The sequence below is a fragment of the Onychostruthus taczanowskii genome, unplaced genomic scaffold, assembly GCF_017590055.1.
Source record: "Onychostruthus taczanowskii isolate IOZ18803 unplaced genomic scaffold, ASM1759005v1 scaffold18, whole genome shotgun sequence".
Taxonomy (NCBI): Eukaryota; Metazoa; Chordata; class Aves; order Passeriformes; family Passeridae; genus Onychostruthus; species Onychostruthus taczanowskii.
In genome coordinates, this window is record NW_024499017.1 from 13966557 (window position 1) to 13980504 (window position 13948).

A 13948-nucleotide genomic window follows, 5' to 3' on the forward strand; every position below is an offset into this window, starting at 1 on the left:
CTGCAGATGTACCAGTGTCCATACTGCAAGTACAGCAACACGGACGTGAACCGGCTGCGGGTGCACGCCATGACCCAGCACTCGGTGCAGCCCATGCTCCGCTGCCCTCTCTGCCAGGACATGCTGAACAACAAGATCCACCTGCAGCTGCACCTCACCCACCTGCACAGCGTGTCACCCGACTGTGTCGAGAAACTCATCATGACGGTAAGTGGCTGCGTAGACAAGCGTGGCTGCTGCCATCCCAGCATGTCCACGGCCATCCCGGCATGTCCACAGCCATCCCGGCATGTCCACAGCCATCCCAGCATGTCCACGGCCATCCCGGCATGTCCACGGCCATCCCAGCATGTCCACGGCCATCCCGGCATGTCCACAGCCATCCCAGCATGTCCATGGCCATCCCTGCAAAGATGAGGAGCAGGAGTTGCTGTGGTAGCAGCTCCTTCCTGTGGTAGAGCTCTGCCGTCGAGGTTTGCTGCACCCTGCTATGTTGTGTCCCTGCTTGAGCCCTATGAAGCTCAACTGTTGAATGATTTCACTGTGAAATAAGGATAAATATAATTTCCTTGACCTTATGAGGTCAGTGCATGGGGTGGCAGCTTATGCAAAAGCTTCTGGAAGACCCAGCAGTTGATGGGATATATTGTCCTTGTTATTTCTTTGGTATAATACTCAATGCAAGGTTCTGTCTACATTTAAGAACTTGTCATCCAGTATATAAAATAAGTGTTTATTTTGATTCCTGCCAGTTCTTTCTCTTTGTGTTTCTTTTTCTTGCACCCTGTTTCTGCTTGTTTTCTCCCTTCTTGGGCGGTTCTTGGCACTGGGGGTGAATAGCACGGAGTTTGTTGTAACACTGATGTTCTTCACCAGCTCCTCCTGTGTCATCTTCTGAGCAAGGACATGCAACATGACTCAGCTGTTCTCTTACAGTTTTCTTGTCTTCTCTTTCTGTCACTCTTCCTCTCTACAATTCCCTGAAAGAAGGTTGGAGCCAGGTGGGGTAGGTCTCTTCTCCCACGAAACAAGTGACAGGACAAGAGGACTAGCTGCAAGCTGCACCAGGAAAGGTTTAGATTGGATATTAGGGAAAATTTCTTCATGGAAGGGGTTGGAAAGCCCTGGCACAGGCTGCCTACAGAAGCAGTCACCATTATGGATGGAGTCACCATCCTTGGAGGTGTTCAAAAATCATGTGGATGTGGCATTTGAGGACAGAGTTTAACCATAGTGGTGGTGTTGGGTTGATGGCTGGACTTGGAAAATGAAGGGTATTTTCCAGCTTTAATGATTCTGTGATTCCTTTTGTGACTCCTTCTTGAAGACAGGAGTGGCAGAGTCACAGAATCACGAGTAGGCTTGGGAGGGAGCTGCTCCATCCAGCCTTCCTGCTCAGGCAGGGTCCTCTGATCGTGTTGCTCAGGATTGTGCTCAGACAGCATTGAGTATCTCCAGGAAAGGAGATTCTCTCTGGGCAGCCTGTTCTGGTTCCCACATAAGAACTTTGTGTTTGTATCTTGCTGCTTTGCATTGCTAGCTGCCTGTCTCCTCAGGGCTTCTCAGGATGTAGCTCTGCCCTGCCTGGGTGACAGAGCTGTCCCGTCCCACTGACCACGGCCTCCGTGGCCTGTGTCCATTTCACCGGTGCTGCTCAAGTGTGTAAATAGCTTCTGAGGGTTTGAACAGCCCTTGTTCACCTCTTAACTACATTGGTGGCAGGTGTTTTGTCTTTTCTAAGAGCAGCGAGCAGAAGCCAAGCCCCTTCCCTCGGCCAGTGGGCGTCGGGGTAGCTGTCACGCTGCTGTGGAGGGGTTTGTTTTGAGGCAGGCAGGGTGCCTGGATTAGGTGTGTGGTCTGGAGCAGGAGCACTGGGCTGGTTTGTCCTCAAGCACATCTGTGTCCTCTGGGACATGAGGGAATGGAAGGAGCTCAGGACACTCTGCAGAGCAGGTCAGGCTCCCTTAGGTGAGCACTCTGCTGTGCTGGAGTAGGGCCGCAGGGCTCTGCAGGGATGGCAGAGACTGGCCCAGCCATGATGCTCATCCTCATGCATGTTCCTGATTTTCCCACCTTTCTTCCCTTTGGCACCTAGACACACATATGGGAGGGCTGCCTCTCCTCCTCCAGGTCTCACAGCAGGGGGTGAAGAAGGTGGGTCTTTTTGTATTCTGTGACAATATTTTGAGACGTCGGCATGGTTTGTGCAGAGCATGGCAGCATGGCAGGGAGGGTCCTGGCTTGGCTGGTTCTCAGGAAGATCCTCCTGGGTTTGTTGTTAGCGCCGCGGCGAGGGAGCCACAGCCCCGTGACTGAGAGCCAGGTCCCTCTCGACGCGGCGTCTGCGCTCAGCGCTGGAGGAGGCTCCAGTTAATAACACCTTATCAGACGCCGTTCAGGAACCTGCAGTGTCTAATATGTCTGTTGCCATGGTGACGGCTCCTGCTCGCGCTCAGCATCTCCAAGCTGCCTGGTCGTGCTCCCTCCTTTTCATATCAGCAGCAGCCGGGCTGGCTGTCCCCTGGGACCCCCACGTCCTCCCACTGGCCCCGCCACAGGGGCAGGGGCTGGCGGGGCTGCCTGAGGAGCAGAGCACATGCTGTGCCCCGCAGGGACAGAGGCTGGGGCTCACACTGTCCCGCCGTCTCCTGCAGCTTCCCCTTCGTGGGGCTGGTGGATGAGCATGGACAAGTTCTCTGTCTGTGGCATCACGGCCTCTCTGAGCAGGGCCAGGCTCCACCTTTCCCATCACAGCCCCTGGACTGGCAGGGCCCGTGGCGAGGGTGAAGTGCAGTTCGCCGTGCAGGCGATTAGAGGCTGATGGGCTGGAGCTGGGAGAGAGGATGGCTTCCCAAGAGCCTCTGGGAGTGGGAGCTCTCCCTCCTCCCACAGCCAGCCTTATCCTTCTACACATTTCTGTCTTGTCATCTCTGCTGTCAGCTTTCTCCTCCTCGGTTTAAGGCATCTTCCTAGTGTTCCAGTCTTCTTTCCATCTTTTTCTTTTCCCCCTTGCTCCAGGAGTCATTCTTGCCCATCCCTACCATCTCGCTTCCCCCTCCTGCTATCTTTACATTTTTACCCTCTTTCCCATTGTCTTTTCTTATTGCTCTCTCCCTTCTGCTGTCACTCAATTTTTCTCTCTCCCTCCTTTTCGCCCCCTCCCTCTCCCCCCTTTCCCTCTCACTCTGTGTCTCATTCTCCATCTCGGATGAAGGTAATGAAAATAATCGGGCTTCATTAATTCTGAGCCCTGTGAGATGATAGCCATTTGGAGCCATGTTTGCCAATTAGATGGTCTAAATTAGAAGTGACCTTGGTATACTGCCATCACTTTGCCTCTCAGAGTCTAATGAAGCTTTTCACTCCAGCACCCTCTCTCTCTCTCTTTGTAATGGAAATTACCTCCTTTGTCTGGTGGGGAACCTTCCCTCCCGTCTGTAATTCCCCTGGTTTCATAGACATGGGGACAGTGATGTATCTCCTCAGACCTCTTCTAGAGGGTTTCTTTTCAGAGCCACATGATTTCAGCATTTTGGGGTGTATTCAGGGGAACCATCCCCTCCTTTGGTGCCCATGGACAGTCAGCACAGGCAGGTGGGGTGTGAGAGGAGCTGGCTGCTCACACCAGCCAGGAGTAATTGTTTGGACATGTCAGCAATATGCGGGTGTTATATTGATGGGTGTTGGGCTCTGAGCCTCCAACCCTGCACACAAGCAGCTCTGCAGCTGGTTGTTAAAAATCCAGTAGATCCAGTGGTGGCTGGAGCCGTGCGTGCCACTGCTGGAGGTTGTCACCAGTGAGGAGTGGGCCCACTGGTTGTTCTGCAGAGGGATGACAGGTTTGTATGTGTCAGGGTGTGTGCATACTGGTGGGGCAGGGAGGCAGGAGACCTGACCCATCAGCCCTCAGGTGCTGTTGTTGCCGGGCCACTGTGTCCATAGAAATGGCCACCAAAGTGGAGTGCACCTGCCTGTCCATGGATCTCATCATCATAAAGACATTTTATCTGCTGAAGGGGTCTGAATTTCACCCAAAAGGTGGGGTTCTTGGGATCAGAGAGGCTTGTCCAGCAACTTTCCATCCTTTGAGGACCTTCTGTGTGGTAACAAGAGGAGAACTTCAGGGACTGTAGCTGTCAGAGCTGCAGGGGATGGTGCTCAGGCTGGGCACAGGCGTGGATCTGGGCTGACCAAGACAGAGGTGCCATGCTGCAGTGAGCTTTGCACCTGGAGATGGTAGCTGCAGCCACACAGGGGTAGGGTTTGTGTTAGAAAAGAAGAGGCATGAAGAGGAGAAGGGAAGGGAGGAGACAAACCACATTTGTTGAACTCACAGCTGAGGGTTGTGTTTCAGTAATGGCTCACACTGACTGACGTGTTGCTGTTGTGAAAGAGTGTTGGAGCCACTGAAAGGGGTAGACAGGAGCTGAGGAGGGGGAGGGGTTGGCAAGCTGAGGAGGGATGCCAGGATGACACACCAGGTGTCTGCAGGTGAGAGGGAGGAGGAGAGCGTTTGACAGCCGCACGCGCTAACACGGGCTGTGCTCCAGATGAACACACTCCTTGCGATCACGGAACAGCTCCTGCCATGAAATACATCTGCAGTACAAGATGCTGTGCTGCTGAGCACTGCTCCTGTCACACCTGCCAGGGAGCTGTGGGCCACTGCACCTTCCTGCCCCATCGTGCCCCCACTCTGCGGTTATACGAGAAGCAGCCTCAGCATGTGAGGCGAATTCTGCAGGTCCAAAGAAATGAGATGTCCTCTGACATTTTTGCAGTGTAAAAGGACAAACCCTTCAGAAAAGGCAGTCTGGAATTCTGTGTCAGTGCAGAGTGATTTGGGATGTGCAGCTGATTTGCACTCCTGTCTTTGCCACCTGCTCAGGGCTGGTCCATGGGGATGAAAGGACGGAGGGTCCTGCCCTGGATCGTGGTGTAGGAAAGGGACAGGAGTCGCCTGGATGGAGCCAGAGGACTAGAGTGAGTCCAGTTGCTGACCAGTGCCTTCTTTTCAGTGGTTTGATCCCTAAGGCCAGCCCACGCCTGCACCGCCACAGTTCCTGCATCCATACCCAGAATTTCTAGTTCCCTGCACTTTTTTCCAAGCTTTTTTTTCTGTTTCCTTTGGGAATTTTGTGCCTGTAGCAATTTAATGCACCACAGTCTTTTTTTTTTTCCTTCCTGTTTTTTTTTTTTTCTTTTTTCCTTTTTTTTTTTCCCTCTGTGGTGGAGGGAGGATGGAAGGAAGGGAAGGAATGGTGGTTGTGGAGATGCAGGTAGATAAAGGTAATTACTTAAACACATATAGGGCAGGACTTACAGGTTTGGAGCCCCAGATTAAGATGCAGAGGAGCATGTGAGGTTGATGATTATATTTCGGGGAGAGTTAATTGACGGAAGGTGAAGGCAGACAAAGAACCGCTGCTTACTGCCTTCTTGAATCCCAATCAGGAATTATGATTAAAGACGCGGCGAGACAACAGAGGCCTGATGAATTGGTGTCTTTTTTTTTTCTTTTTTGCCGTCATTCACACTTGATTGACTTCAACCTTTCAAGTGCAAAAGTCTCTCTTTTCCATTATTATTCATAGCCATCTGAGTTTTTCTAATTAAAGTGTATGAAAACAATTACTGATCCGTCGTACTGAGCGTGGTGGTGGGGACGGCTGCCGTACTGTAACGCCTATGAAAAGCCACAGCTCTATAATGATGTGCAGCTGAGGTGTTAGATAATTTTATTCTTTTTCTACTCTGTTGGGGTTTTTTTTAATTTCTCATGATTTATTTTTCATAATTCCTAAAGATCCTAGGAAAGCAGGCTCTTCCTGCTGCTAGACCTGAGAGGGACAGTTTCTTCTTGCCGCCCCTTCTCGGTATCCATGCTCATCCCCCTCCTCCAAGCCCAGCTACTGGAAATTACTCTGTGACCTTTCACGTCTACCAGCCAACCACCCACAGCCATCAGATGCTTCTGTTTAGAGTAGAAGGTGGAATGAGTTTGGTGCATTCAGCCCCCCTCCTGGGATATGTCAGTGGCCTTCTCTGCTGCTCCGTGGGCCCTGGCACTCGCTGCCGTGCAGTGGCTGGCCCAGGAAAGGGAGGGAGCTCTGTATCCCTCACAGCTCAGGTCACAGCTCTGCCTGAGCCACTTCTGTGCTGCCATTTCATCCTGAGATTTTCTATGAGCTTCAGCTTCGCCACAAGTGTGCTCCTATGTCCTGCAGTTCACTCAGAGCCTTGTGGTCCTTGGCTGTGCAGAAAGCTGGGCACGTGGCATGCAGCAGCCACACACATTCTCTCTCTCCTGAAATCCAGGGTTCAGATGTCCTCTCCGTATCCAGCAGAAGGATGGAGAGGCTTGTTTTGCCTTAGACCCGAATGGGAGTGTTTAGTTGTGCCTCACCTTCCCAGCAGTGGGAGGCTGGGAGCAGGAGCACCTGGTGGAAGGGGAACACTCCCTGGGTGTCACAGGGTGGCGTGGGCAGCTGCTCAAGGCTGTAGAGGAGTCTTCGCTTGCCACGGGCACTGACAGCACTGGGAGCCCTGTGCTGGAAAACACAGGGGTGCTGACACTGACGTGGGTCTGTCTGTCCCTGTGCTGTGAGGCAGGGTTCCAGCAGTGTGAGACATTGTCTCCAGACATTCAAAAGGACATTCGTTGTCCTGCATCTGGTGCCAGCCATGTGCAGGCTGCTGGTGAGATGGTTTGTGACCAGGTATATCCAAAGAAACAGTTTTTCAGAACAGGATGAGTGTGCACATTTGGCTCTTCCAAAGACCCTCTCCAGCTGAGCCATGCTGATTCTCCAGCTCTGCAGAAGCAGTGGTGTCCCAGCACTGCACTGATTTTGATGGTGCAGGATCTAGCCAAATACTTGAAGAGGAGCAAAGAGAATGCATCAGTCAGAGCAAGGAAAGGGTTACCAAAAGCTTTTTATTTCACAATTTGCTTTCTCTTTAGTCCTTTTCTTATTCATCCTTTCCTTTGTCACCTCTCTCCTTATTTGTACTTTTCTTTCTCATGCCCCTCCTTTCCCTGCATCGATACACTTTGAAAACAGTGCTGCAATGCTCCCTGGTTCAAGATTACAGTGTACTTTACTAGGTATGATTTAATTAGGGGCCTTATTATGTTTTCAGCAGCTTAAGGTGGGCCTTTCAACTTATCTACCTAATTGGTTGCACAAGAAGTTTCACAGCCCATGACAAAACATTGTCAGTGATCAAAGTCTGAATTCCACATAAAGGAAAAATATTAATAATAAGATTATTCTTCAAGTGTGCACTGCTAATTATGTCCAGAATGTAACTGTAGAAACACTTTTGACTGATTTGAGCTTTGTCTAATAAATACGAAGTCTTCAGTGAGCTGGGAAAAATGATGCCTCTGACTTCACAATACTGATGTCTAGTTTTGCAGCTGGAGATGTTTGAAATATTTTCTTGTGTTTTTTTCTCTCCCTATGTCCTTTCCCCTGTCTCTAGGTGACAACCCCTGAGGTGATGATGCCCAGCAGCATGTTCCTTCCAGCAGCTGCTCCAGAGAAGGATGGGAACTCAGGCGCAGAGGAGCGGGAGGGGAAACAGTCTGGTGAGTGCAGGTCAATGAGATCCACTGTCCCACCAGTCCCCAGCTCCATCACCTGGTCAGGGACCAGTTTCATTCCTGTTAATCCTCTCTTTGATAGGACCTAGACTCAAATACTATGTTCAGTTTGATGAGCCTTCTTTTTCAAAACCAGGCTTTTGAAACATCAAAAAGGAGCAGTGAAGACAGAGGTGGCTGAATGGCTTTTGCTTGAAAGGGAGAATTGAAGGTGATAAATGCACTAAGGGATGTGTGTGTGAATAATTTCCAGATATTCAAAGTGAGCAAGGAAGTAAATTGTGTAGGTTTATGCAATGGGCCATGATGAGGTTAATGGGCTGGTATTGAAACAAATGAATGAAGATAGAGGAGAAATGTTAGAAATACTTGTCGTGTTGGAGATCAAAAATCACAGAGTATTCAGGACTGAAAGGGAGTGTTGATCTACCTTGGTGTGCTGGTGTAATTTTTGGGTTTGCTCTGTTTTCACAGAGACCTCTGAGGATGTGGGGAAGAGCCTTTTGTCATCAGACAGTGCAGAGCACAGCGGAGACCCCAAGCCCACTCCAGCTGATCCGAGCGCTGCCCGGGAGGACTCTGGCTTCCTGTGCTGGAAGAAGGGCTGCAGCCAGGTGTTCAAGAGCTCAGCAGCCCTGCAGACACACTTCAACGACGTCCATGCCAAGCGGCCTCAGCTGCCGGTCTCTGACCGCCACGTCTACAAGTACCGCTGCAACCAGTGCAGCCTGGCCTTCAAAACCATTGAGAAGCTGCAGCTCCATTCCCAGTACCACGTCATCCGGGCAGCCACCATGTGCTGCCTCTGCCAGCGCAGCTTCCGAACCTTCCAGGCCCTGAAGAAGCACCTGGAAACCAGCCACCTGGAGCTGAGTGAGGCTGACATTCAGCAGCTCTACGGTGGTCTCTTGGTCAATGGGGACCTCCTTGCTATGGGTGACCCCTCACTTGCCGAGGACCACACAATAATAGTTGAGGAAGATAAGGAAGAAGAGAGCGACCTGGAAGATAAGCAGAGCCCAACAGGCAGCGATTCGGGGTCGGTGCAAGAGGACTCTGGCTCAGAACCAAAAAGGGCCTTACCCTTTAGGAAGGGCCCTAACTTCACTATGGAGAAATTTCTAGATCCATCTCGCCCATACAAGTGCACAGTCTGCAAGGAGTCCTTCACGCAGAAGAACATTCTCCTGGTACATTACAATTCTGTTTCTCATCTGCATAAACTGAAACGAGCCCTCCAAGAGTCTGCTACTGGGCAGCCTGAGCCTACCAGCAGTCCAGACAACAAACCTTTCAAGTGTAACACCTGCAACGTGGCCTACAGCCAGAGCTCGACTCTGGAGATCCACATGAGGTCTGTCCTGCACCAGACCAAGGCTCGCGCGGCCAAGCTGGAGGCGGCCGGCGGCAGCAGCAACGGGGCTGGCAACAGCAGCAGCAGCAGCAGCCTCTCCCTGGGCTCGTCCACGCCGAGCCCTGTGAGTGCCACCAACAGCAATGCTTTTGCAACCACCAGCACGAGCACTTCAGGCACCACTCCCATTCCCAGCCTACTCAACCAGGTCTCCAGTGACAGTGTGGGAATTCCTCCCTTGGGTAACGCTGTAAGCACTAACATCTCCTCCCCTGCAGAGCCCAAAGAGGTGAACCGCAAGAAGCTGGCAGACATGATTGCATCTTGGCAGCAGCAGCAGCAACAGCAGCAGCAGCAGCAGCAGCAACAACAAGCTCAAACCTTGGCACAGGCACAGGTCCAGGCCCACCTGCAGCAGGAGCTGCAGCAGCAAGCTGCTCTCCTGCAGTCCCAGCTCTTCAACCCAGCACTTTTGCCGCACTTTCCAATGACCACTGAGACCCTTCTGCAGCTGCAGCAGCAGCAGCATCTTCTGTTCCCATTCTACATCCCCAGTGCTGAGTTCCAGCTCAATCCAGAAGTCAGCTTGCCTGTCACCAGTGGTGCACTGACATTGACTGGGACCAGTCCAAGTTTGCTGGAGGACCTGAAGGCACAAGTTCAGCTCCCTCAGCAGAGCCATCCACAGCTCTTGCAGCAGCAGCAAGGTCAGCTGTCCTTGTCACAACCCCACTCCGTCCTGTTACAGCAGAGCCAGCACCCAGAGAAGAAGAATAAATCTGTAGTGAAGGAGAAAGATAAAGAAACCCCACGGGAAAGGGAGAGCGCAGAGAGGGGAGACAGTAACATAACACTGAAGGAGTCTCTTCCTGATAACTTAAAGCCCAAAGAGAAGAAGGACTTTGTGCCAGGCAGCAGTTCAGAGCCCTCCATACTGCCTCCACGGATTGCTTCTGACGCGAGGGGCAACGCCACCAAAGCCTTGCTGGAAAACTTTGGCTTTGAGCTCGTCATTCAGTACAATGAGAACAAGCAAAAGGGGCAGAAGAAAAATGGGAAGACAGAGCAAGGTGAGAACTTGGAAAAGCTGGAGTGCGACACATGCGGCAAGTTCTTCTCAAACATCCTCATCCTGAAGAGCCACCAAGAGCACGTTCACCAACATTACTTTCCCTTTAAGCAGTTAGAGAGATTTGCCAAACAATACAGAGAACACTACGACAAACTGTACCCGCTGCGGCCGCAGACCCCGGAGCCGCCGCCCCCGCCGCCGCCGCCGCCCCCGCCGCTGCCTCCAGCCCCTCCTCAGCCGGCTGCTGCTCCTGCCATCCCCACTTCTGCCCCACCCATCACCTCTCCCACCATCGCACCAGCCCAGCCGTCTGTGCCGCTCACACAGCTCTCCATGCCTATGGAGCTGCCCATCTTCTCACCGCTCATGATGCAGACCATGCCCCTGCAGACATTGCCAGCACAGCTGCCGCCTCAGCTGGGCCCTGTAGACCCCCTGCCCGCCGACTTGGCCCAGTTGTACCAGCATCAGCTCAACCCCAGCCTTCTCCAGCAGCAGCAGAACAAGAGGCCACGCACACGGATCACCGATGACCAGCTCAGAGTCCTCCGGCAGTATTTTGACATTAACAATTCCCCGAGTGAGGAACAGATCAAAGAGATGGCAGACAAATCTGGATTGCCCCAGAAAGTGATCAAGCACTGGTTCAGAAACACCCTGTTCAAGGAGCGCCAACGCAACAAGGACTCCCCGTACAACTTCAGCAACCCTCCCATTACCAGTCTGGAAGAGCTGAAGATAGACTCACGGCCTCCTTCTCCAGAGCCTCAAAAGCAGGAGTACTGGGGAAGCAAGCGGTCCTCTCGAACACGTTTTACTGACTACCAGCTCAGAGTCCTGCAAGACTTCTTTGATGCCAATGCTTACCCAAAGGATGATGAATTTGAGCAGCTTTCTAACTTGCTGAACCTCCCAACACGTGTTATAGTGGTGTGGTTTCAGAATGCCCGTCAGAAAGCTAGGAAAAACTATGAGAATCAGGGAGAAGGCAAAGACGGGGAGCGACGGGAGCTCACAAATGACAGGTACATTAGAACAAGCAACTTGAACTACCAGTGCAAAAAGTGCAGTCTGGTCTTTCAGCGCATTTTTGATCTCATTAAACACCAGAAGAAGCTTTGTTACAAAGATGAGGATGAGGATGGACAGGATGATAGCCAGAACGAAGACTCTATGGATGCAATAGAGCTCTTGACTCCAACCAGTTCCTCCTGCAGCACCCCGATGCCCTCACAAGCTTACAGCACACCTACATCTTCAGCCAATGCGACCTCCTCAGCTCTTCTGCAGCTCACGGCAGAGGCAGACGATTCCTCCACCTTTAGTTCTAAAGCAGAAGCTACAGATGAGAAACCAAAGCAGTCTGAACCTCCAAGTACACAGCAAAACCAAACCCAAGAGAAGCAAGTGCAACCAAAGCAAGAGCCTCAGCAGCAACAGGACCAAGGAGAACAAAAGACAAGTTCAGCACACCAAAAGATTTCACAGTTATCCTCCCCCTCTTCGCTGCAACAGCCACCTCCTCCTCAGCCACCTCAGTGCTCCTTGTCACAGTCAAGTCCGAGTCCATCTCAGCTCTCACACCTCTCCCTCAAACCCATTCACACATCCACCCCTCAGCAGCTGGCAAACCTACCTCCTCAGCTAATCCCATACCAGTGTGACCAGTGTAAACTGGCATTTCCTTCCTTTGAGCATTGGCAAGAGCATCAGCAGCTCCATTTCCTGAGTGCACAGAACCAGTTTATCCACCCCCCGTTCCTGGACAGAACACTGGATATGCCATTCATGCTTTTCGATCCCAGTAATCCACTACTGGCAAGCCAGCTGCTGTCTGGAACGTTACCACAGATTCCAGCAAGCTCAGCCACCTCACCGTCGACGCCAACATCCACCATGAACACGCTGAAGAGAAAGCTGGAGGAAAAGGCCAGTGCAAGCCCTGGAGAGAATGACAGTGGGACTGGGGGAGAAGAACCCCAAAGGGACAAGCGTCTAAGGACAACCATTACCCCTGAGCAGCTGGAAATCCTGTACCAGAAGTACTTGCTCGACTCCAACCCCACACGGAAGATGCTGGATCACATTGCACATGAAGTGGGCTTGAAGAAGCGCGTGGTACAGGTTTGGTTCCAGAACACCCGTGCGCGAGAGAGGAAGGGGCAGTTCAGAGCTGTGGGGCCTGCCCAAGCCCACAGACGGTGTCCCTTCTGCCGAGCTCTCTTTAAAGCAAAGACAGCTCTGGAAGCTCACATCCGCTCCCGTCACTGGCACGAGGCCAAGCGAGCTGGGTACAACCTGACGCTGTCTGCTATGCTTCTGGACTGCGACGGGGGGCTCCAGATGAAAGGAGACATCTTTGATGGAGCCAGCTTCTCCCACATGCCACCAACCAGCAGCGACGGACAGAGCGTTCCCCTCTCCCCGGTGAACAAGAGTATGGAACTGTCACCTAGAACCCTGCTGAGTCCATCTTCCATTAAGGTGGAAGGGGTTGAAGACTTTGAGAGTCCCTCCATGTCCTCAGTCAATCTGAACTTTGACCAGACAAAGCTGGACAATGATGACTGCTCTTCTGTCAATACTGCAATCACAGACACTACCACAGGAGACGAAGGGAACGCAGACAACGACAGTGCAACAGGGATTGCAACCGAAACCAAATCCACATCAGGACCCAGCGAAGGACTGACTAAAGCAGCCATGATAGCAATGTCTGAATATGAAGATCGTCTGTCTTCTGGCCTGGTCAGCCCAGCTCCCAGCTTCTACAGCAAAGAGTACGACAATGAAGGTACCGTGGACTACAGTGAAACCTCCAGCCTTGCAGACCCCTGCTCGCCCAGCCCTGGTGCCAGTGGTTCAGCCAGCAAGTCTGGCGAAAGCGGGGACCGGCCCGGGCAGAAACGCTTTCGCACTCAGATGACTAATCTCCAGCTCAAGGTTCTTAAGTCATGCTTTAATGACTACAGGACACCAACCATGCTGGAGTGTGAGGTCCTGGGCAATGACATTGGACTGCCAAAGAGAGTTGTTCAGGTCTGGTTCCAGAATGCCAGGGCGAAAGAGAAGAAGTCAAAACTCAGCATGGCCAAGCATTTTGGTATAAACCAAACAAGTTACGAGGGACCCAAAACAGAGTGCACTTTGTGTGGCATCAAGTACAGCGCTCGGCTGTCTGTACGTGACCATATCTTCTCTCAACAGCATATCTCCAAAGTTAAAGAAACCATTGGAAGTCAGTTGGATAAGGAAAAGGAGTATTTTGACCCAGCTACTGTACGTCAGTTGATGGCTCAGCAGGAGCTGGACCGAATCAAAAAAGCCAACGAGGTTCTTGGTCTGGCAGCTCAACAGCAAGGCATGTTTGACAACACACCCCTGCAAGCTCTGAACCTTCCTGCTGCGTACCCAGCGCTACAGGGCATCCCTCCAGTCTTGCTCCCAGGCCTCAACAGCCCATCCTTACCTGGCTTCACTCCATCCAACACAGGTGGGTACAGCTGTTACCCTGCTTAGGCACACCTTCACTTGGCACGTACCTAGCACAAGGAGTTGTTCCCTCGGGAAAGACTGATAACAGAGTTCTTGGCCTGTTAGTTCAGCATGTTGACTTCACAGCAAAAAAGCAGTAGGTATTTTATCTAATTCCTAAACTCGGGAAGTTTTATAGCAAAGTCTGAACTAGAGTAACATCTAGACATGTTGCATATCCCTGTGTAGAAATCCTGAAACTCCTTCAAGGAAGTGGAATATAGAAGATTTATCCAATGGAACGGAAAGAATAATGTGCTGAATACACTGTTCATTATTCCTTTTGACATTCAGTTTATGTGGTGCCATCCCAAGCATTCAAAAATCCAAACTGTTTCTAGGGGAAGGTGTGGTGTGTGTGGTAGCACTGGTGACAGAT

At 51.7% G+C, this 13948-nt stretch overlaps 1 protein-coding gene across 4 annotated transcripts in view; it reads left to right on the forward strand.

Moving 5' to 3' along the window:
• ZFHX3 (zinc finger homeobox 3) overlaps positions 1–13948 on the forward strand; it is a 382144-nt gene that overhangs the window by 362742 nt on the left and 5454 nt on the right. For all 4 annotated transcript variants that reach the window (XM_041400380.1, XM_041400385.1, XM_041400384.1 and 1 more), the window contains 3 exons: positions 7–207; positions 7489–7594; positions 8084–13528. In XM_041400380.1, coding sequence (XP_041256314.1) covers positions 7–207; positions 7489–7594; positions 8084–13528 — 5752 coding nt within the window. The remainder of the gene's footprint in view (positions 1–6; positions 208–7488; positions 7595–8083; positions 13529–13948) is intronic.